At 39.4% G+C, this 22321-nt stretch overlaps 1 protein-coding gene across 3 annotated transcripts in view; it reads right to left on the reverse strand.

Moving 5' to 3' along the window:
* acot7 (acyl-CoA thioesterase 7) overlaps positions 1-22321 on the reverse strand; it is a 184188-nt gene that overhangs the window by 105050 nt on the left and 56817 nt on the right. For 2 of the 3 annotated variants that reach the window (XM_052039373.1, XM_052039375.1), the window contains exons 5-7: positions 16422-16536; positions 13879-13893; positions 6798-6884 (exon numbers count right to left, since the gene is read on the reverse strand). In XM_052039373.1, the coding sequence (XP_051895333.1) occupies positions 6798-6884; positions 13879-13893; positions 16422-16536 (217 nt within the window). The remainder of the gene's footprint in view (positions 1-6797; positions 6885-13878; positions 13894-16421; positions 16537-22321) is intronic. The other variant, XM_052039374.1, reaches the window with a different exon arrangement.

Here is a 22321-nt window from a genome sequence, read left to right on the forward strand (position 1 = left end):
GCTGCTTGTTTCCCTCCCTTGAAAGGCTGCCTGACCTGTAGAGTATTTCCAGCATTTACTGAAGTTACTTTAAAATATGGCATTGCTCTCCATTGTCCTGGAGGCTTTACAGAAGTTTAATGAAATCCTGCAAGGCACTCCACAGATATCAGAATTTAGTTGAAAAGATGTACCCTCGGGCCTCCTTAATCTTTTTCAGCAGTCAAACAGTTACCATGGTAATAAGCAAAATTCTCCTTAGTAACAAGACGAAGATACACCAGGGAGCCAAAAAGCCGCAACAAAATGCAAATTTGCACTGCAAGAAATTGTTTACATGACGGACAATATCTAACAACAAAAATGGAAATCAAAAACAGATTACATCCATTAGCAAATTACATCAGAATTACCCAACGTAGAGATACAAGCAACCCTGCGTTACAGCCGTTCAGGTAATGGAAATTTGCCCTGACAGAATTCACAAACCACTACCTAAAAATCTGAGATATGGAATAAAATTTGTTCTCATGGAATTTATGTGAAAAAAAGTAAATAAACCAACATAATTTATAATCTTTCAACTTGCGTTTCTTGACACACGTGCCGACGACACAGCTTTGCGTTGCGGATAATCACGATACAGCCCGCTTTCTAGGAATGCAAACCCCGTAATGCAGGGGTTGCCTGTATATCATTCGCCTGTGACAAGATACATACTGCAAAAGCTCTTTCTCACCTTATTAAAGCTCACCCTGCCAATAATCTTCAATTCCTTTCTCTCATGTATCACCTTAAGTTCATTCATGCTATTCACCTCATCACCTTTATAGGAGATCCTTTCTGATTGGGAGCGATTTGCTTCTACTCCTGTCCTGTGGGTTCTGAGGTGATTGCTGAGGCCAACGTTGAATCCACAGATGGGGCAGTAGGTACTTGACAGGACAGAAAGGTGGGTAGCTGGTGAGCTGGTGAACTTTTTCCACCATTTACATTGGTCTTCTGTGTGCGGCCAACAAATGAATTTGAGGTTCTCAAATGTTGCACCTTCTCAAGGAGGCTTTGAGAACATCTTTGAATCTTTTCCTCTTTGCCCAGGACTGAACTTGGAATAAAATGTGTGTTTCAGAAGTCTAGCTTCAGGCATGTGAAAGACATGGCCTGCCCAACTTGGGTGATTGGGTCCTTGGGTGATGAGATTCATATTCTACCTACTCCCCAGATAAAGAATTTGGATTTATTAATCAGTGATTTATGACCCTGATTTTGGTGACAGATATGTATAAATACATTTAAATATTTAGATTCTACAGTAAGACTTGAGATCCATCAGTTTCTGAAACTAGAACAGACAGGTCAAGGTTTCCAAGATAAAGGGTCTCCACACACAGCACGAGTCTGTCAGATGCTGTCGGATCTGCTGTGCACGCCAGCTTCAACTGCTTTTAAACAAGAAATCGAGTTTTACGCTAAAGCTCTGTTGCTGTCAGAACTCCACAGTATTCACTCTCTCCAGCTCTTGCTAACGTGCTTGGGCAGCTCAATGTGTGCCCTGCATGGATAGAGAATAGTCAGGCTGTGGGTCTAGCTACTCATGGCCCGTGCTGGTCAGCTGTACTACTGGTAACGGAACCCAGAGAGACAACCTTTCTCTCAAGCAGAGGATCACCACAGGAAATAAACATTAAATGTTACTGAGTTGCTTGAGCCATCAGATGAAATCCACACTGCTCTGCATCATTGCAGAACCATCAATATTTTTATTAAGATAGTGAGGTTTTGTCAAAAAACCTCCCTTACCAAAGGTCTCCATTCCTATTCCTTGTTCATTCCTATTCCTTGTTCATTCCCCATTATCTCGCAATATTTTTCGTACTTAATCTTATTTTCCCTGTGGATGTCATTGATCTGAGTTATCGCAATACATGTTGTTTCCTCATAAAACATTTTTCCTTCTGATTCTAATCCAAAGTTTATGCTCTAATAATAATAATATAAAAACAGAAAACATTGGAAATGTGCAGCAGGTCAGGCACTGTCTGTTGACACAGAGTTAACATTTCAGGTCAATGACCTACCATCAAAACATACCTGCTCCTATGTTAAAAATTCAATCAAATCCTTTCAGAATATATTAGATCACTCACTCAGCCTTTTCTCTGCAAAGACCAATAATACCCATGGTTTAGGGATGGGAAAATAACATACATGCAGTCAATTTTTTTTTAATTTTTAAAAAAAATTTTATTTACAGCGTGGTAACAGGCCCTTCCAGCCCAGCTAGTCTGCACTGCCCATTTTAAACCCAATTAACCTACCCGTACATCTTTGCAATGTGGGAGGAAACCGGAGCACCCGGAGGAAACCTACGCAGACATGGGAGAACGTACAAACTCCTTACAGACAGCGACGGGAATCGAACCCCGATCGCTGGCGCTGTAATAACGTCGCGCTAACCGCTACGCTACCGTACTGTGGAAAGAAAGATACTTCTTAAAAAATGTCTATATGGAAAGAATAAAAGTTGTATTTTCAAAACACAGATATAGACAACATAGACCCTCCAACCTGGTCTGCTATTCAATAATGTAATGGCTGACTCTAAAACTCATTTCTCACCAATTCCCCTACCCCTGATCCCTTTGCTGACCAGAAATCTACAGCTTCTGGGCAAAGAATTCCAAGGATTAATAGCAAATTTATCAACATCGAAGAGAACCAAATTTCAACAGCAGCAGGGTACACCAGGTGACACAAAGCCAATACTTTCTGACCATCACTATTCAACATGGAAAGGAAAGATATCTGCAAATCAATTAGCCTGACATCAGTCGTCAAGAAAGTGCTAAGATCTGTTTTTTAAGGAATTGGTAATAGAACACTTACAGATACAAGCAAATGGAAAAAGAGGTAATGAAATGAAACTTACGAGGGATATTAAGATCAACACAAAAATATTTATTGGCAATTATTTTAAGGTGGTTGGAAGCTCACTGAAAACAAGTAATGATGATATTGTAAATGGAAATAAGGAAATGGGAGATATTGAATGGTTACATTGTATCAGTACTTACACTAGAGGAAGATGTTATTTTTAAACCGGCCAGCCTCCATTCATTTTAAATAGGTTGAAGCCAGCATTGAAATAATAGGACAGAGAAATCTAGGTTGTATTATCTGTCAAACAGATAATATCTTTGTTACTGGGGAGATCCTGAATAACCATGATATATTTCTCAGAATGACATGCTTGCAACACAATAAAAAATTATTTATGAAGCAAACGAGAAGGGTTTGCTAAACACTTCAGCCCCTTTCAGCTGTATGACATTTACAGGAGCTTCTCAGCAGCACAAGCAGAAAAGGAATCAGGACTGGTTCCCCTGGCTGATTTTCACCACTCTCGCCCATTGGCCACCTGCTGTGCTGGCTGTGATCAGCTACCTCACAGCAGCTTACAAAATCTAACTTTGGGCCTTTTTGCTCTGCAAGACCTGATTGCACATTAAGCTGGATCTCTGCTAAGTCATTAGACTACGTAAGCACAGTGGGGTAAGGAAGGTTCACCATGACGATGGTGCCCATTTGCCTGCCCTTATTTTGGTGAGTTCCTGATTCAAATTTGGTGGGGACATCACTTGGAAATAGAATGAAGGGTGCGAACAGACAATAGAAACACAAGCAGCCTTCATGTTGCCGTTTTAAAATGGGAAGAAAATTTTCAAAGAAAGATATTATAATGCCATCTGTGCAGTCATGGCCATGCTGAATGCTGGGGGTGGGGGGGGGGGGAATGGAAATCTTGTGTACAGGATTGTTACAGTGGGAATACAGAAGACACATTAAATAATATATTTTGGTCATTTTCTTAGCATTTTGTTATTGACCATATTTGGGGAGACAAGTTGTACACTCCAGGCAAAACTTCAGCAAATAAGAAGTAATTACAGGGTTTGTCAATCCAATTGAGCAAGCACATAACCATCAGAAGTTACTTTTTAATGAAAAGTGCCCCCTTTTAAAGGCACTCTTTACATTGAATAATAATTCATTTATTTAGCATACCTTTCAGTTTACTTTTTAGTAGATCACCACCTATCTAAGAAATAAAAGGTACTAGTCAGGACTTCCTGATCACCCTATCATCTCGTCACTAGAGATCACTTTCAAAGACAATTAGATTCTTTTGGAAAAAGCAGAAAATTTTTCACTGTGACAAAACTGCAAATAATGGATGCATTACATAAAAACACAAAAGGGCAGGCTGTTTTGTTGGTAATCCTGTTTTAATTGTCTATTAATTATATATTAAACAATAAAAAGGCTGAGAACATTGAAAGACAGCTTGTCACCTTAGAGGCATCCACCATAGTGCCAGCTGGAATCATTTCAAAAAGTTCTCTTATTTGAACTCCAACAACTTGGAGAAAGGTGTTTGATTAGTGTGTTACCTCCAAAAGTGGGAATCAGAGGGAACCATAAAATGCTTCATCTCAATCCACTGCAAACAATGCAGACTACTACCATACAACTACAATGTGCTCTTCATCATATTTAGTTTGGAGCCTAGCCAAGTCAATATAGTCCTGCTTGTGGCCAACTTCTCCTGAAGTGCTGACACTCCTGGGAGTGAAATTCCAATGATCATTTGCAACTTATTTTTGAATCAGTGATATTAAAACTGCAGTTAAACTGGCAGAATTACAGGATTATAAGGAACATGCATTTACATTCTTAAGATGCCTATTATTTCTGCTGCATAGAATGAGGAGCTGAGGAAATGTCAAACTCCCAAGCATGAACAGTTGCACCAATGACCAGAATACTGAAATACATAATGATTGAACACAAAAGACATTTCTTTACCTTTATTTCACTTGATTGCAAGTCCATATTGCCAGTAGGGGAATGGAAAAAAATAGAGCAAGTAATGGCTAAGTAACATAAAAGGTAGGAATTTCAAAAGTCCAGTGGCAGTGTGAACAAGGGAGACTTGGGGAGGTTATCAAGTTCCTCTTCCAGCTTAAAATGGGTTAGAATAGGAAATAATGCAGTGAGGCTTCTTTCTAGCACAATGAGAACGCAGGGGTTCATTTAGGATAACAGCTTTGAGAGGAAAGTTCACTGATAATTGTAGCATCAATAAAATGAGAGCAATGCTTCTAATTTAAAGGGGAAGTCCAGGGATATACTTTATACTTCAAAGAAAATGTTACCCTTGACAATTGTGACTTATTTTTAACTGTCAATTTTGTTCCTGACATAGAATCCCTCAAGTCAAGCCTCTCTCACTATGTTCGACCACCGCAGTATGATTAATGCCTGGAAGCATTGCCTTGTGTTCCAGAGCTATTCTATTGGAACAACATAATGTCAGATCTGCCTGAGAGCCTTTGGGACCTCATTAGCCCTTTGTTAATGGATGGCAAAGCAGCATTCCTGGTCAATATCTCTTTAGGGGCATTGAAGCTCCACATTAAGGGTCTCCTTGCCATAATAAAATTGATAGCATTTTAATATTGGTTAAAATTTCCCTGAGGCTAATATTTTCCTTTAGAAAATAGGATATTACTTTTAGCCAAAAGTTCTTACGCTTTAATGATTTTTTTTTGTTAAATTTTTATTTAATGGCTGTCTTTCAGCCACACACTAAAATCACTGAGGATTGTGATCCTGCATCTGATAAAATTAGTAAAAGAACTGATATCCATACAATACTAAGTTATTCCAAATGATTCACTGGTTATTATGCACCCATTGATTTAATCAACATACATCAGCAACCTAGTTCTGTCAGCACTGATGACAAGTACCCAAAGTAGTAATCCAACGGCCAGATCAGCAGCACAGGATACCATCCAACCGTCCCTTGAAAGTTAACAGGCCTGATTTTCCTATGCTTCTGAGGGGAGGATACAAGACTCTATCAAGTTGTGGGAACTAACTCCCTGAAAAGAACGCAGATGTGTACTATTGCTAAATATGGAAATAGCAACAGGTCACACTGTCCTCATGATAAATCTAGTATTAGTCATTTCAGTGAAGCACAGCTTGTCACCTTGCACACATGCAAAACAATGTGCAAAAGTTATCATGAAAGTTTTGCTATATCATCATTCTGGTTGGGTATTCATGAATGATAACCTTACCTTCAGATCTTGATAAACAGCTCACAAAACCTCATATAGTTGTGGGAGAATTTAAGTCCATCCATCCTAATAAAGCAGTTCATTCATCCTTACTGTCCATAAACACAATTGAGAGTGACTCAAGGCTGCTGCATCCTGTGTTTATGTCTATACCTCAATCATCTTGGTTTTGCTCTATTTTGCAGTTTACTGCAAAGGAGGAACTGCTCTGAGTTATGGTCGCTAAAAGGTAAATGTTCCAAGATTTTGTTCTCTGGATTAGACAATATGAGGATAAGTGTGCTAAGCCTGCAACTGATCCCCCAACCCCCTACACCACCTTGCCAAATGCTGCAATCTGTATTCCCAGTAAGTGAGTCACCTTACTATAATATAAAAATAGAAATTATCATCATGTATTGGAGCATTATATATAAAAAACTATAGCTTTACGACAAAATTAAGCCATTGATATCTCTGTACTTCTGTTGCTGGTTGCACTGTTAGACAAAGTCCCAATGAATTAGAAATTTAATAAGCTGAAGACATACTCCAATGTCGGATCTCTGGCTGAATGCCTTTAGTTGTCAACACAGGTAAAATAAATCTTCTGTGTCTCCTACATTCTTCCCACAATGTGCAATACTTTATGGATATTTATCAACAATAATAGATGGACCAGTACAATACCTCCTTGAACAAAATTGTGCAGCGCACAGTCAGATGGTCCCACTAGATGAATTAGACTAGATTGGCTGTATCCAACGGTATATGGCTCTGCAATATAAGAAATTAAGAGAAGAATATTAAGTCATTGTTACCGAAACGGAAATACGCTCACCAATCAGTATGATCACAATTTGACCAATTTGTCAATTAAGGTGGCTTCCAAATAACTCTACACTAATGACTGTTTTCAATAATATCAGCTTTCTAGTTTGTCAGTGAAATGCAGTCTATGAAGAACAGAATCAATTTTCATTGACGGACATTCCTTGATGTACAAATCATATCCTTAAGCAAAATTTCAGAAATTGAATAGGTTTGGCAAAATGAACTCTGGGAATTTTGGTTGATGTATTCTTATGCACAGCAAGTGGCGTGCTGTTTATTATAATCAAAAATAGCTGTGTAGATTGAAGACGTACCCTAAAAATCAATGCTGTTAAACAAAAATTCATAAATCAACTGGTCGTAAATCAAGGAATATCTGCATATAGCAGGTTAATCAGAATAAAAACTATCAAAGTCATTGTTACTTCTTTTAATCACCCACTTATTCATCTAATTACTCCTAAATTTATGCTCTGTTTACTGGTTCACTAAATAGTAGACATAACTTCCCATACTTACCTTTCTCTGTGATTCTGTATCATTATATAACAGAATATTTCCATATTTACCTAAAACATGATAGTGGCCATTCAGCCCATTGAACTTATGCTGGCTCCCAGAACATTCCCATTCCTGCACTAATTTTCCTTGTAATCTACTCTCCTCACATTCCCATCAACACTTTCCCCTCCCATGATTCTTGTACTCATCTACAAACATGTGGTAATTTATAGTGTTCAAGTAACTAGCAACCACAGATCTTTGGGATGTGAGAGGAAACTGGAGCATCTGGAGGAGGCCCATGCTGTCACTGGGAGAACATGCAAACTCCACACAGACAACACTGGAGGTCAAGATTGAACCCAGGTTGCTGACACTGTGACTCAGTAGCTCTACTAGCTGTGCTACTGAGCCACATCTCCCAAGACATACTGTATGTCCAAATACAGAGACCTTTTCAGGCAGCCTTAAATTTTGAACATTTAGTAAATGATTTTAAAGTTCACCAATCAAGTATTGGCCTATCAGAATGGATTGCTGCATGCCCAACCTTTGTTCAAATTACTTGATTTTATCCAAGTGAAACTAACTGAATGAAAATTGTGTATAGTTGTGTGTGACAGCAGTGACTGAATTGCTCATGAGGTTGAAAATTACACTCTTATTCGTGTTTCTTTAACATTTCTCCTTTAACCTCAAATCAAAACCAATGATCTCAAATCAAAACCAATGCACTGACCAGTCAGACACTGGGTTAAAAGACCAATGGAGTCCCAGCAGCTACTCCCATTGATGTTGTGCTAGCTCGTTGGTCAATTTGGGAAGAAGACACCCAAAATGAGCTCAGCAGATCTCAGCCGGAGATGGTGAACCTCAATGACAATCAAGTTCTAATGAAAGGTCTTTGACCTGAAACTTTAATTGTTTCTCTTTCCACAGATGCTGCCTGGCCTGCTGAGATTTTCCAGCTCTTTCTGCTTTTATGATGATGCGTCTCAACATTGGTTGCTGGAATTAACTCTATGCAGCATAATTGCATGACGTAGATGAGCGGAAGTCAGAGAAGATCGTCATCCACTGCCCAGGAGTCTGGCAGTGCCCACCCTCTAGGCTCAGAAAATGAACTTGGCCAGATGGACATGGCCAATGAAAGACACAAACTTCCTTCCACTTTGGCCAGTGTGGCGAGCAATCTTCATTTTACCTGCTTTGCCACTGGATCACACAGCTTCATATCACTACAAGGTACTCCGTGCTATATAGAGTTCAAAATCAAAATGCTTGCCTAGTTTTGCAAAAGTTACATTGGCATCAGATCTGAATTATAGGTACAGAGACATAATGAAGTGAAAAACAGAGCCTTACAAGCCTCAATGATGCCACGTTCAATGCCCAGACTGGGCTGAGTTTACTGATCACAGGGAGGACAGCACAATGAAAACTACACGTATCTTAAGTGCACAACCTTGGAGCAGAAAACTACCTTGGCCCTGAGTCATATTCTTCGTTGCTAGTCCTGTAACTTCTGCTGGCCAACTTAATGGCAAAACTTCTGCTCGAGAACACATCTTCAACCCATCCTGAAAGAGAAATACCAAACACAGCTGTTTGGCAATTCTCTTCCAACATTTCAGTCAAAATCAGAATCAAATTTATTATCAGTGTCTTATGATGCAAAATTTGTTGTTTTGTGGCAGCAGTACAGTGCAAAGACGTAAAATTACTATAAATTACAAAATAAATAGTGCAAAAAAAGGAATAATGAGGCAGTATTCATGGGTTCATGGACTGTTCAGAAATCTGATGGTGGAGGGGAAGAAGCTTTTTCTGAATCACTACGTGTAGGTCTTCAGGCTCCTTTACCTCCTCCCTGATGGTAGTAACGAGAAGAAGGCATCTCCTAGATGGTGAGGGTCCTTAGCAATGGATGCCACCTTCTTGAGGCATCGCCTCTTGAAGATGTCCTCGATGGCGGGGAGGGTTGTGCCTGTGATGGAGCTGGCTGAGTCTACAGTCCTCTGCAGCTTCTTATGATCCTCTGCATCAGAGCCTCCACACCAGGCTGTGATGCAATCAGTCACGATGCTCTCCACTGTACATGAAGAGAAATTTGCAAGAGTCTTTGGTGACATACCAAATCTCCTCAAACTCCTAACGACGCAGAGCCGCTGGTGTGCCTAATTCGTGATTGCAACACGTTGGGCCCAGGACAGATCCTCTGAGATGTTGACACCCAGGAACTTAAAGATACTCACACTTTCCACTGCTGACCCTCAATGAGGACTGGTGCGTGTTCTCCCGACTTCTCTTCCTGAAGTCCACAATCATTTCCTTGGTCTTGCTGACGTTGAGTACAAGTTTGTTGTTGCGACACCACGCAACCAGCCAATTCATCTCACTCCTGTACGCCTCCTCATTGTCATCTGAGATTTTACCAACAACAGTGGTGTCATCGGCAAATTTATAGATGGCGTTTGAGCTGTGCTTAGTCACACAGTCATGAGTGTAGACAGAGTAGAGCAGTGGGCTAACCACGTATCCTTGAGGTGCACCTGTGTTGATTGTCAGTGAGGAGAAGATGTTACAACTGATCCATACTAACTGTGGTCTCCTGATGAGGAAGTTGAGGATCCAGTTGCAGAGAGAGGTACTGAGGCCCACGTTTAGAAGATTGATGATTAATACTGAGGGGATGATGGTGTTGAATGCTGAGCTGTAATTGATAAACAGCAGTCTGACATATGTTTTGCTGTAGTCTAGGTGTTCCAAAGCAGAATGGAGAGCCAGTGAGATTGTGTCCACTGTACACCTGTTGCAGCGGTAGGCAAATTGCAGTGGGTTCAGGTCCTTGCTCAGGCAGGGGTTAATTCTAGCCATAACCAACTCTCAAAGCACTTCATTACTGTAATTCCTAATAGTTCTGTGAATGGGACTGAAAATTTGTGTGATACTACAGGCTGGTATGGTCTGGTAACTACATCAACATTGGCCAAACTATTTAATAAACACACAGCATTATGAAGCTCATTCATCCTGAATCTGAGCATAAATAATGAAGGAATGAGAAAATTCCATTCAACATATAAAGCTCCGTCCAATCTACTTATAATCCATAACGTCATGGAGTTGGCCTCACCCATTTAACTTCTAAGAGAAAGTTCTGTATAGATACGCTCTGATGCTTACAGCTTCACAATTTAACTTGAGCTACTTATCCTCTCAGGAAACTAATCTCATCTATTACTAGAAGGTTGGTATCTTGCATCAAAAGTGCCTTCATGAAGAAAAAAAACCCAAATTACGTCACAGGTGCAAAGTTTCAACATGACTGACAAGCCCAAGGAGAGATTGGAAAAAGTGACTAAAAACATGGGAAAACTAAGCAAAGGCATTCCCAGAAATGTGGACAATGGCAAAAGGGTAGTGAAGGAGTTAAATGGGCAATTAACTGGATCAATTGCTGCAGGTCATGAAAACCAAGGTCAAGGATCAAGTCAACAGCACTGAAGATCTCAGCTGTGACTTTAGCTAAAGCTGTTTTGTTCTTTACTCACATTTCCATCCAGTCAGTGACCCCTCTACTGCAATTTAAGTCTTTCTAATAAACAATCATCTAATACTTTTGAGGAAAAATGAAATACAGCTTGTGTACAGAGTTTAAGAAAAATTGGGCTGTAGATAAGTACACATTCCTCCAATTTTGTTTCAATTAATTTTCATTGCCCTTCCTTTTCATTTGCTGTCAGTCAATACCTGCCTTAGTGCAAGGTGAAAGATGTTGAGGTTTAAGTTGCTAATGCCCTTAACTATCAACCTCCTTCAAGAAAATCAAATTTAAATTTGTCTAAACTTGAGAGATTTTAAGTGATATTAAATGATCTCTGAAATTAACTGCAGCAGCTCTAAATCCCAAATTCAATGAGAATCCAGATGGTTAAAAGCCAAGACAGAAAGACATAAATTAATTCTGAGTATCCCAAAAGAATATAATTTGTTTCTTGTAATTGACAGCACCCACAATGAAGTCACCTACAACCAAGGTCTCAACAGTTTCAATGTCAACTCAAAGGATTCTCACAAGAACAGCCAACTACTGAGCCCATTCAAATTAATATTTGTAAGTTTGCAGTGACCTTCTTCAGATTCTGTCACCTGTGCCAGAGCCGGAATCCAAGTCTGGTGATAAATGTTGCTGGATAGCCAGACTTAGTGGCTTCATCGGGCACTCATAATGCTGTCACAAAGTTCTGCAGGCCAAATATAAACAAAGAACTGAAAAAAAATGCACAAGTCGGTGCCTGGCAAATTGCAAATGTCACCCCTCTACTGGTGGATTTAGATGAACAGCAGAATCAGAGGAGCTTCAGTCAGTACTCCTGTAAATAAGCAATAAATTTTAAGGGAGTGAAATGCCATGGTATGAATAATCAGAGATGCAGTCTGGAAACCTCAGTGGAAATTGGCGTCTCCATCATAGCAATGTTTTACTTAAAGTAAAAGTGTGCAATGGAGATTTAGCATGACTGCATAAAGGTTCAGTCAGGTAAGGGATAAAACTAAAATGAGCAAAGGAAGATAAAGAAAATATCCAGGAACATAATCTACAAACCACTATAACTTGAGGTGAGAGCACTCTGTTTGAACTTGAATTTGAACAATAACAGTACAGAATGAAAAGCACACTAAAGAGTAGCTGGAAAATGTATGATTGCTTGTAAGAACACATTAAAGTGTAATATATTAATACAATATATCAGCACCAGTTGTGCAGTTTTCTTATGCCAAGACAAAACTGCAATTCATAGACTATTGAGTGAAAGTAAACTCTGTTAAATGTAAACTGCTGAAGTTATACAGGAAAACCAATTGGACACAAGGCATAGAGTAAGAGTAAAATGCACTTCAGTTCCTCACCTACAACATTCTGACACTGCATCCCAAACCCTTGACCTTTGTCACCAACAAAGAAAAGGGTAACAGGCATTTTGGAACCTGCAGGATTCCCTCAGGTCCTTGTATCTTAGTCCAGAATTTAGACTAAGACGAAGGAATGGTGATATATTTCCAACACCATTCATTCATCTTAGTCTAAATTCTGGATCTCCCTACCCAACAGCACAATTGGAGCACCTTCATTACAAGGATTGCAGTGATTCAAGAAGATGTCTTATCACCAACTTCTCAACTAGCTATGGAGCAATAAATTCAGGATTTCCTAAAGGTGAATAAATAAAACAAAATACAACATAAATTTAGGAATTTAAATAAGCACCATAACAAACTGGGTTTCAATATCAGAAGCCCTTTGTCCCTCATGCAGTGGGCTGGCCAAGCTGTGTCAAGATTAAACTGTACAATCAATGGAGAAATCCATCAATGTGCCTCACCATTACATTGCCCCAGGAACAAAGTTTTTACTGCCACTTGGTAAATTGGTTTACTATTATCACATGTACTGAGGTACATGAAAAAATTGTCTTGCATTCTGTTCATACAGCTCAATTCATTACACAGTGCATTGAGGTAGTACAAAGTAAAACAATAACAGATTGCAGAATAAAGTGTTGAACTTAAACTTAGAAGTGCAGTATTCCATGCCTTTTCTTTCCTGGTTGTTAATCCCTCTACACTGTGCACTTCTCTTGAGCTCAGACATTATGTGATCACTAATGATAACAAACAGATTGGGCGTGTATGCAAGAGCTTTGCATTCTAGGTCAGCTATTGGGACTAGAAAAAGGGATAAAACTAAAATGAACAAAGGCAGGTAAAGAAAATACCCAGGAATGTGATCTACAAATCACAATGACTTGAGGTCAGAGCATACTGTTTGAACTTGAACTTGAACAATAACAGTACAGAATGGCAATCACACTAAAGGGTAGCTGGAAAACGTAGGATTGCTTGTACTAACACATTAAGGTGTAACATATTAATACAATATATCAGCATCAGTCATGCAGCTTTCTTCCGCCAAGACAAAACTGCAGACCAGACTCCCTAAGCTTTGCTTTAAATGTTTACTGTAACTGCTTAGCCCTTTCAGTCATATTTACGTGGTTTTGGCCCTTCACTAGGTGAATTCTCTCCATCTGCATGGGAAAGGATACAGCTTAATCACAGTTGGATAGATAAGCAGAAATTCATATTCCATCACTCTGTGGTTTCATTCATTACTGCTGTAACTTGAGGACAAAATAACACCTGAATTATTTCCTCCTTTAACACCAAATTCTGTACAACATCACGACATATTTCATATTCTATTCCCTGAACCTATTCCTATGCTTTTGTTTTAGTTTAATGCAATGTCTCAGATAGAACATACAGCAGAATTAATCTACCCCATGCTGCAGAGCCTTGAATCTTATGAGTTAATATGTACTTAACTAAGGGAGTTTCAGAAAAAGAGCAATAGTACAATGAAAAAGCTTACCTTTAGATTGTCGGTCTGCCAGGGGAAAGTAATTAAAAAACAAGAAAAGAGTGAATTGTTAGTCTAATTCAAGGAAACTGGATCTATTCTGTGGCTCAATTTTAACTAGATAGAAATTAACATATTTTACGAATTCACTCCAACTTAATCTAATTAAAATTAGCTGTAAACTGTGGCAGTAAGTTTCACTGCATGTGAGCCCTATCGTGCTCCAGTGGACTGTCCATGGCAAAGGAGAAAGAACTATGAAGCTGAAGAACACCTGTACTGATGAAAGTTTAACATGTCCACGTGACATTCCTCTTCAAACTTAATCAGGGTTAATGCTGTTGCTGAAAGAGCAGACAGAGGAAATACAGTAGAATTACCCTATGGAAAAGGGACATTCAGCACAGCAATTCTCATTGGTGTTCACAATCACACTCATATTTATCCACACTAAATTAAGTAACCTAACGTCCTATATCCTTTCTTGATAGCAGCTTGACTGTGCTTTGATGTCTTGAGGGTTCTTTATTTCATCACTTGCAAATTCTTGATTTGTCTTTGACGCCATTTCCCCATTATCATTATAATCATTATGGTTATTTCATGTCACTAGGTGTAGACTTATCTGCATTAAATTGTATCCAAGTCCCCCTGCAGTTTATTGCTATCTTCCATCACTCTACAATGCCTATGTCAATCGCCTACATAAATAGTCACGGCTTACACACTAATATGCTGTTTTGAGCTCTAAAACATTATTGAGTCACACAAGATGGTGGAATATAATTCATGTCTTCCTTTCTTTAGCTAGCAGTGAGGAGAAAATCGTGTTCTTGTTTTTATTCACAAGGGCCAATTTTCTGAGTTCACGTCACTGCCAGAAAGCACTGCCTGGCAGCCACGCCTGAAGGAAAATCATGGACAGCAGATCCCTGATCTCCAGATACTCGTTCCCAAAGGACAAAGCTCTCACAGGCAGCAGAGATGCAGAAAATGGGTTCACTAATCTTAATCTTCAGCTCACACCTATCTTTTCTTCTTTTAAAAGATCAAATATTAGTGGCAGTTTTAGAATAGAACATTTTAAATAAAAAAATGTTGTTGAGTTATTAATCAGTCCTTATTGGATTACTGTGAGAACAAACAATAGCATTACACATACCACACACACATTTAAAGATTTATGAACAAAACGATGCATTTTCAACTGTTGTTGCCGCAATAAGGTAACCTTCCTAAATGCCACAGACAAGTAACTGGAAATGTAAATTGTGGGAATTCCAAGCATGTTTGTAACTATAAATCTAAGGAAGTGTTGTTGGCATTTTGTGCACTATTATAGAGACTGGATGCAGTACCATTTCCATGTGTGGTCAACATTCTTGTGGTGTTATGTTAATACTGGGATCCTGGGAGAGCAGTAACTAAGTAGAAACTTGTGACATGTGAGAATGTGCTCTTCTTTTTCACATTTATCAATGTGTTTCTGTTCAGTATACATATTTTATTGTGTCAGCATTTGTATGAAACTCTTTGGCCATTTATGTTAATAGAGGCTGTGACATATTTAAAATAATTAGAAACCCAAAAGCAAAACACTGCAGATGCTGGAAGTGCAAAATAAAAACAGAATTGCTGGAACTACTCAGCAGGTCAGGTAGCATTTATGAAGAGAAAAATAATGCTTCAGATTGATGACTTTTCATCAGTTCTGGCCAGCTAAGCATTTCCAACATTTTTGGTTTATGTTTTTAAAAAGTGAAAGGAAGTCCCTTTGTTGAAATCGTGGACAGAGGAATTTGACAATAAGTGTCTGTACAATAATATTGTTCAGGATAATTCCAAGGCTTTTATCTAGCAAGATAATTTGAAAAATCTATACACTTTGAAAGGCTGACCAAACACACAAATCACAATTATTTATTTCACATTTAAGCTATCTTACAAATTTATGAGGCTACACTTGGAATTTTAACCATTGTGACACAGAATATTCCTGTAAAATATAAAATTATAACTGTTGGCCATGAGATTCTAAGTGTAGAAAAGATTGTTACATGCCCTATACTTACATATCCCAGTTACATCCTGCATGTACAAGATTTGCTCTGGGAAAAGGAGGTCTCTGTCAATGGATCTATTAGCAGCAGATGAAAGCTCCAAGTTTTTGAATGTAGAAGCTTGAGTTTTGTGGCGGTGGAGCTAACAATTTAATGTTGGGGTCATGGACAATGGGATTACAGTGCAGCAGGAGATGGGCTGCATCTGTGCAGCCACCTTCCAGCAGGAGGATAGCATGTTATGGGTGCTACAGCTAAATCAGAAAACAGGAAAGAAACAAGAACCTTTGAAATCAAACAGTATGCTGATTTTGAGGACGACCCACAATATGGGAGTGTGTAAGTATTAATTTTTACAACAAAGACTAGGTTCCATTGAGGTCAACAGAGATAAATTTCAAAATCTGGAATTTGGTTGGGGGTTACTGACAGGAAATATTTCTCTCACAACAGTCCCAGCTTAGAAATGGAAATAAGCTTCATCATGCGCCTTACCCACATTAATGGCAGGGAAAATTTGATCTTCATTCCTTTGCTTGGTTTCAATTCGATCCAATTTCTGAGCTTCATACCTCTTTCGACCTTCCTCTTGCTGTTCTGGACTTGAATACTTTTGGGTGGGGGTGGGGGTGGGGGTTGGGATTGGGAGGAGCAGAAAATTCAATGTTTTTAATGTAAACTTTCTTTTACAATGCAGCATCTTTAATCATCCTTGAGCATCAAACCCATTGTTGCATGTCAATAATTCCTTGGAGATCCACTTTGGAAGTCAACAGCACTGCTTTGCTATTCAGTAAGATCCCAGTGTTCTGACAGTATCCTCAACTCTACATTCTAGTCTACTCGCAGTGATGTTTCACCTCCTTACTGATGAAGAATCTTTCTTTTGCTGCCTCATAAAATATTCAAAGAACCTGCTTCCACAGCCCTTCGAGGGAGTGTTTCAAAGACCAATGGTGTTCAGAAAGATAAAAAATCACCTCATCTCTGCCTTGCATGGGAAATCCTGAGACTTTAAACAGTGATTCCTTGTTCTAGACTCTAGATTTCACATGACAAAGCATCCTCTCCACATCTACCTTGCCAAGACATCTCAGGATCTTATATGATCTGACTACCAACACTCAAAAGCCAGAAATAGTGGACTGAAGAATGTGAGTTGGGAGAGAGGAGGTTGAAGTAGCATTTCAGGGCATGGCCATAGAGGGAAAGACAAACTATTTTTGTCTCAAGTCCACAGCTAAGTTCAGCTCTAAAACAAATGCATTATTTTTTGGTTGCTCCCAATCTGAAATAAGAACAAAGAATCTGGTAACACCAGGTCAACCAGCATCTGATTGAGAGAAACAGAGTTAACATTTCAGGTCAGTGACCTTTCATTAGGGAAAAAGACTGCTGTCCTATTTAAATGTGAACAATAGCAGTTTTGCATCTGCAGACATGTGGCACTCAGATAACCACTAGGGGTGACTGATGCAATAAAATGACAGCCTGCCAACTTTGCTGGGGCAAAGTAACAACAGCTTTGCTCTGTAGCTGGCTGTTCCAGATCCATACCAAGAGCACTTGATGTTCAGTGAAAATGTAAACTATCCTGTTTCTCTAAAAAACCACAACCTCCACATTGTAAGATCAAGCCAATATGCAAAATACATTGGAATATTTTTATAATGTGTTAAGGCATCGTATAAAATGCAAGCACTTCTATCTTACTGCATGCTTCACTCTTTTGAGCATAAAGTGCACATATCAAATTCCGTGGTTAAAACAAATTATACTGATAATTTATTATCACTCATTATTTATAAGCCTGTAAATTTCCAAGATAGAGTACAGGGTCAAATTCAACTTTTGGCACAGTATGAAATGAATACAGGCTGAGTATTACCCACAAGCTGAGTATGCCCATGCTCCTTGCTGCTTCCTGAGCTACATTTAATGGCTATGGCACAATTACATTGATCGAACAAGGTACATGGGTTACACCAATTGTAAGAGGCATTCTAACAACAGGGGTAGGTAGGAAGATGGATGACTGGGTAAGGCAGGGTGAGAGGTAAACAGCAAGAGGCCAAGCACTTTTGTGGAGCCGGGAGGAACAGTCTTCCGCCTGGTCCCAAGAATATTGATGGTGACAAGGGTTTTAAGTCCCCCCATATGAGAGGGCACCACTAGTTAGGATGTTGAACTCTGGTATGTATGGTATCACAACCAACGAATACAACTTAAGTTACAGTTTTTTCTGTAGCACAAGAGCAAGGGTTCGAGTTCTGTGTACACCACATCCTTGAGTTTGACAGGAACGTTCCCAAAGTAAAAACAAGGCCTCCTCTTGACATTAGGTCATGGGAACTGATCTGGGTGAGATGTAATGGAAATATGGAGTAATAATGGGAGGATTGAACCAAACATCCAAAGTTCAATGAGGGGGCATGCAGTCTGGTGCTGATATAAAACCACACATTTTTAAAAGTGGAAGTACCTCATTTTTTTTAAAGTGTTATTCTGGGGAAGATATAGTTACACTGGTATTTCCTGGATATTTAGCAAATCTTTTCAGCTGCGCATTTGCACAACAATTTGTAATATTCTTTAAGTTCTGTAGCAAGGAAGGGTTGATAATTATGGACAAATTTCTATCCAGAAAGTCATAGAGTAGAGTAATACAGCATGGAAACAGGCCCTTCAGCCCAACTGGTCCATGCCAACCACAGCATCCTCCCTGCTAGTCCCAGTTGCCCGCATTCAGCCCATAACCCTCCAAGCCCCTCCCTTCCATGTACCTTTCCAAATGCCTCTTAAAAGTTGCAATTGTACCCACCTCGACCACTTCCTCTGGCAGCTCATTCCAGGTACTCACTACCCTCTGAGTAAAGAAGTTACCTCTCAGGTCTCTTTCAAATCTCTCCCCTCTTATCTTGTATCTGTGCCCTCTCATCAAGGACTCCCCAACTGATGGAAAAGACTATGACCGTCCACCTCATTCGTACTCCTCATGATTTTATAAACTTATATGAGGTCACCCATCATTCTCCTACGCTCCAAGGAATAAAGATCCAGTGTGGCCAACCTCTCCCTATCTCTCAGGCCCTCCAGTCCAGGCAGCATCCTCGTAAATCTCTTCTGCACCTCTCCAGCTTGACAATGTCTTTCACATAACAGGGTGACCAAAACTGTACACAATACTCCAAGTGCAGCCTCACCAACGACTTATATAACTGCAACATAATATCCCTACTCCTAAACTCGATGCCCTGACTGATGAAGGCCAACACGCTAAATGCCTTCTTCACCACCCTGTCTACTTGTGCGGCCGCTTTCAGTGAACTGTGCACTTGTACTCCCAGGTCCCTCTGTTCCACACACTTGTCAGAGCCCTGCCATTCACTGTATGAGTCTTACCCTGGTTTGACTGTCCAAAATGCATCACAGATATGTTAATTGCACCCAGAACACCAGATTTTTTTAAAAATTGCAACAAATTTGCAAAAAATCTAAATTGAAACCCTTCCATTTTTGTAAAAATAAAGATGGTCTTCTGGTCAGCTGAATGATGGTCGATCCAGTTCATATTTTTTAATCTAAAACATTGATAACCATCATCGAAGATTTTCGCCATAGGTTGTATACATCTCTTACACCATACCTTCCCCTACACCAACCAAAAATAGCTTATCAAACAGCTTTTAAATGGTATTAGATTAATTTATAAAACACCACACTGTATTCTCCTAGATAATGGATTGAGGATATGGTCCACAATTACAAGGCTTTTCCAATTGAAACAAACACTAAAAATGTAATATGCTTAGAAATTCTAGTGCATTAGAATGGGCATGCTAGATTGGTGCACAGCAGAGCACTAATGACCATTCTGTCATATTCCCAAGTCCCTGTAAATTCCAGAGTGCTCAAGGTCATAAAGAGGTTATGGTATTCATCTTCAGCAAGAAATGTGCGACCTGTGATGGCGTTTAGGCAACAGGGAGGGCTAGTGACCATGTGATGAGGGTGATCCAACCCCAGTACCTGACCAAGATGGGTGATTGTCCTTGGAGTTAGGGGAAATCAGGGGCAACAGGTTCAGGGTATGGGGACAGGGATCTTTGATGACTATTGAGCCTGGGTCAGGAATCATCAAGAGAATTAGGGCTTAAGATTGAGGGGTTTTGATGAGGATCAGATTCTGCGGTTGTGGTCATTTACAGGGATTGGCCCTGGGGTTAGGAGTCATGAATGAACTTCAGGGATTGAGATCAGGTCTTTGAAGAAGGTCATGCTCCAGAGTCAGGCGTCCTTGACAAATATCAGGGCCTGGGGTCAGAAATCATCCATGAAGATCAGGGCCTGGGGTCAGGGATGCTTGACATGAGTTGGGACATAGAATCAGGGTCTTCAACAAAAACTAGGATTGGATATTCTCAATCCAGCACACTGCTGTTACAGATTGTTCAATGATAGTCGAATTTCTAGGGTGATTTGAAACAGCCCACATATGGTCATTATCACATTTCAGTCCAGGGAAGGTCAATTTTCAATTGTATAACACAGGAAAAAAAACACAATTTTGCAATTACATTTCTGTGCCACAAGGTCTTGGTCACTGAATCAACATTACTTAAACAAATTACCTGGTCATTATCATTTTGGTCTTTATGGGACTTTGCAAAATAGTAACGTGCAAATTGGCTAAAAACCTTCCTAATTACATGGGTGATCACATTTCCAACATACTTCATTGATTGCTTTGGAACATTGCGAGGCTGTGAAAGCCACCAAAAGAAGACGGCTTTCTATCTTTCGCCATAGAGTTATGTAAAAAAAACAAATCTACCCTTTAATTTCCCCAGCCTAATGTACATCATTTTTGAATATACTGTAGCACTGAGAAAGCAGCTCCCTGTGGTCCTTCATTGTGAATGTAATCAGAACTCAGGCCTCAATGGAAATCAAAGTGCTTCCTTGGATTTATTCTTGGAAGTCTACTGTTTAATCATCCTAATTCTCTGTTCCACTGTTTAGATTTATCAGACAGTATAAACTGAATGATTGTACTTAATTACTAGAAGTACATCTTGCACCAGCCAGTTTGTGTCTGGTTTTTTGGAGACTTGCATCTCCCCACAAGTTAAGTAACGATGGATCATGCTCCTCCTCCTCCCCACCCTCACCCCATCCTACAGTGACAGCAGCAGCCATCATAAGGGCAGCTGGGTCGTGAGATGAATGTTATAGTTGATTCAGAATCAATCTCAGAACCAACCAGAAAACCAAACCTGTTATCTAACTGTCAATTCTCACACAGGATGATTCAGATTCAATAGAACTATTATGCCAGTACAGTAAAATGGCTCATCTAAAATTGGGATTAATTCATGTGTCTTTGGCAGGTAGGAGGCAGCATTCCTTTAACAAAATACAAAACATGACCTCTGTGGATGTAAAGATGTACTATTAGACCTATTCATTATTTTTATGCTCCTATTTTGTTTCTGCATATTCTATTTCTGATGCAACCCATTGTGTTATTTGGTTTTTCCTTGAAACAGTAAGTTGCCTAATCTCAGTAGCCATTTACTAGCAGTACCCACCCACTGTAGAGCCACCACCCACAAGCCTTCCCAAAGCATTCTTCTCCAAATGGAAAAAAATATATTCCAGGTGAAATTTGGCACTGCTCAACTAAATACAGTGGCAGATGATCCATTCAGAACCACCAGGAAGATTCAGGCAAATAAGTCTTTCAAAGAATGTCTTCCCTCAGAGAAGTTAGATTTGATGAAGTGCACTTTTTCCAACAGTTGACTAGGTCTGGATGAAGTTAAAAATTTCGGCAGTCCAAATCAGGGAAGCTAAATAAATCAGAGATGATCAAAGGAAATAAATGGGAATGAGACATGGGAAATTACAAGTTTGAAAGCTGAACACAAAGAAATCTAGTTAACCTTGTGAAGAAGTGCAGTGTGCTTTGGCAATTTTAATATTTTTGTTAAACAGATGGGTCGAACCTTTCAAATTATTCTGTATCAAAACTCTACAATTACATGATTATCACAGACTGTTTGGAAACCCTGGAATGAAAGAGCAACTATAGTAGTTTCTTAGCTGCAAAGTTATACATAACATTTCCCAACAAAGATTGACAGGGTTTAAAAATGTTATGCTAAGCAATACTGTATTTGAGATGAGTAGCGTAAACTACTATCCATTCAACAGGAAAGGTTGGAAATAATAATCAGCTGATGAACAGTCCCAACTGAAATGATCACCTGACACATTGTTTTAAAGGAGTATGGTAACAGATAATTTAAGTTACCGGACAAGCAGCCAACACGCTGGACAATTGATCCATTAGTTTGAATCTGCCGTGACAGCTGGGGAACTTAAATTTAAAT

This window comes from Pristis pectinata, chromosome 26 (assembly GCF_009764475.1).
Source record: "Pristis pectinata isolate sPriPec2 chromosome 26, sPriPec2.1.pri, whole genome shotgun sequence".
Classification (NCBI taxonomy): Eukaryota; Metazoa; Chordata; class Chondrichthyes; order Rhinopristiformes; family Pristidae; genus Pristis; species Pristis pectinata.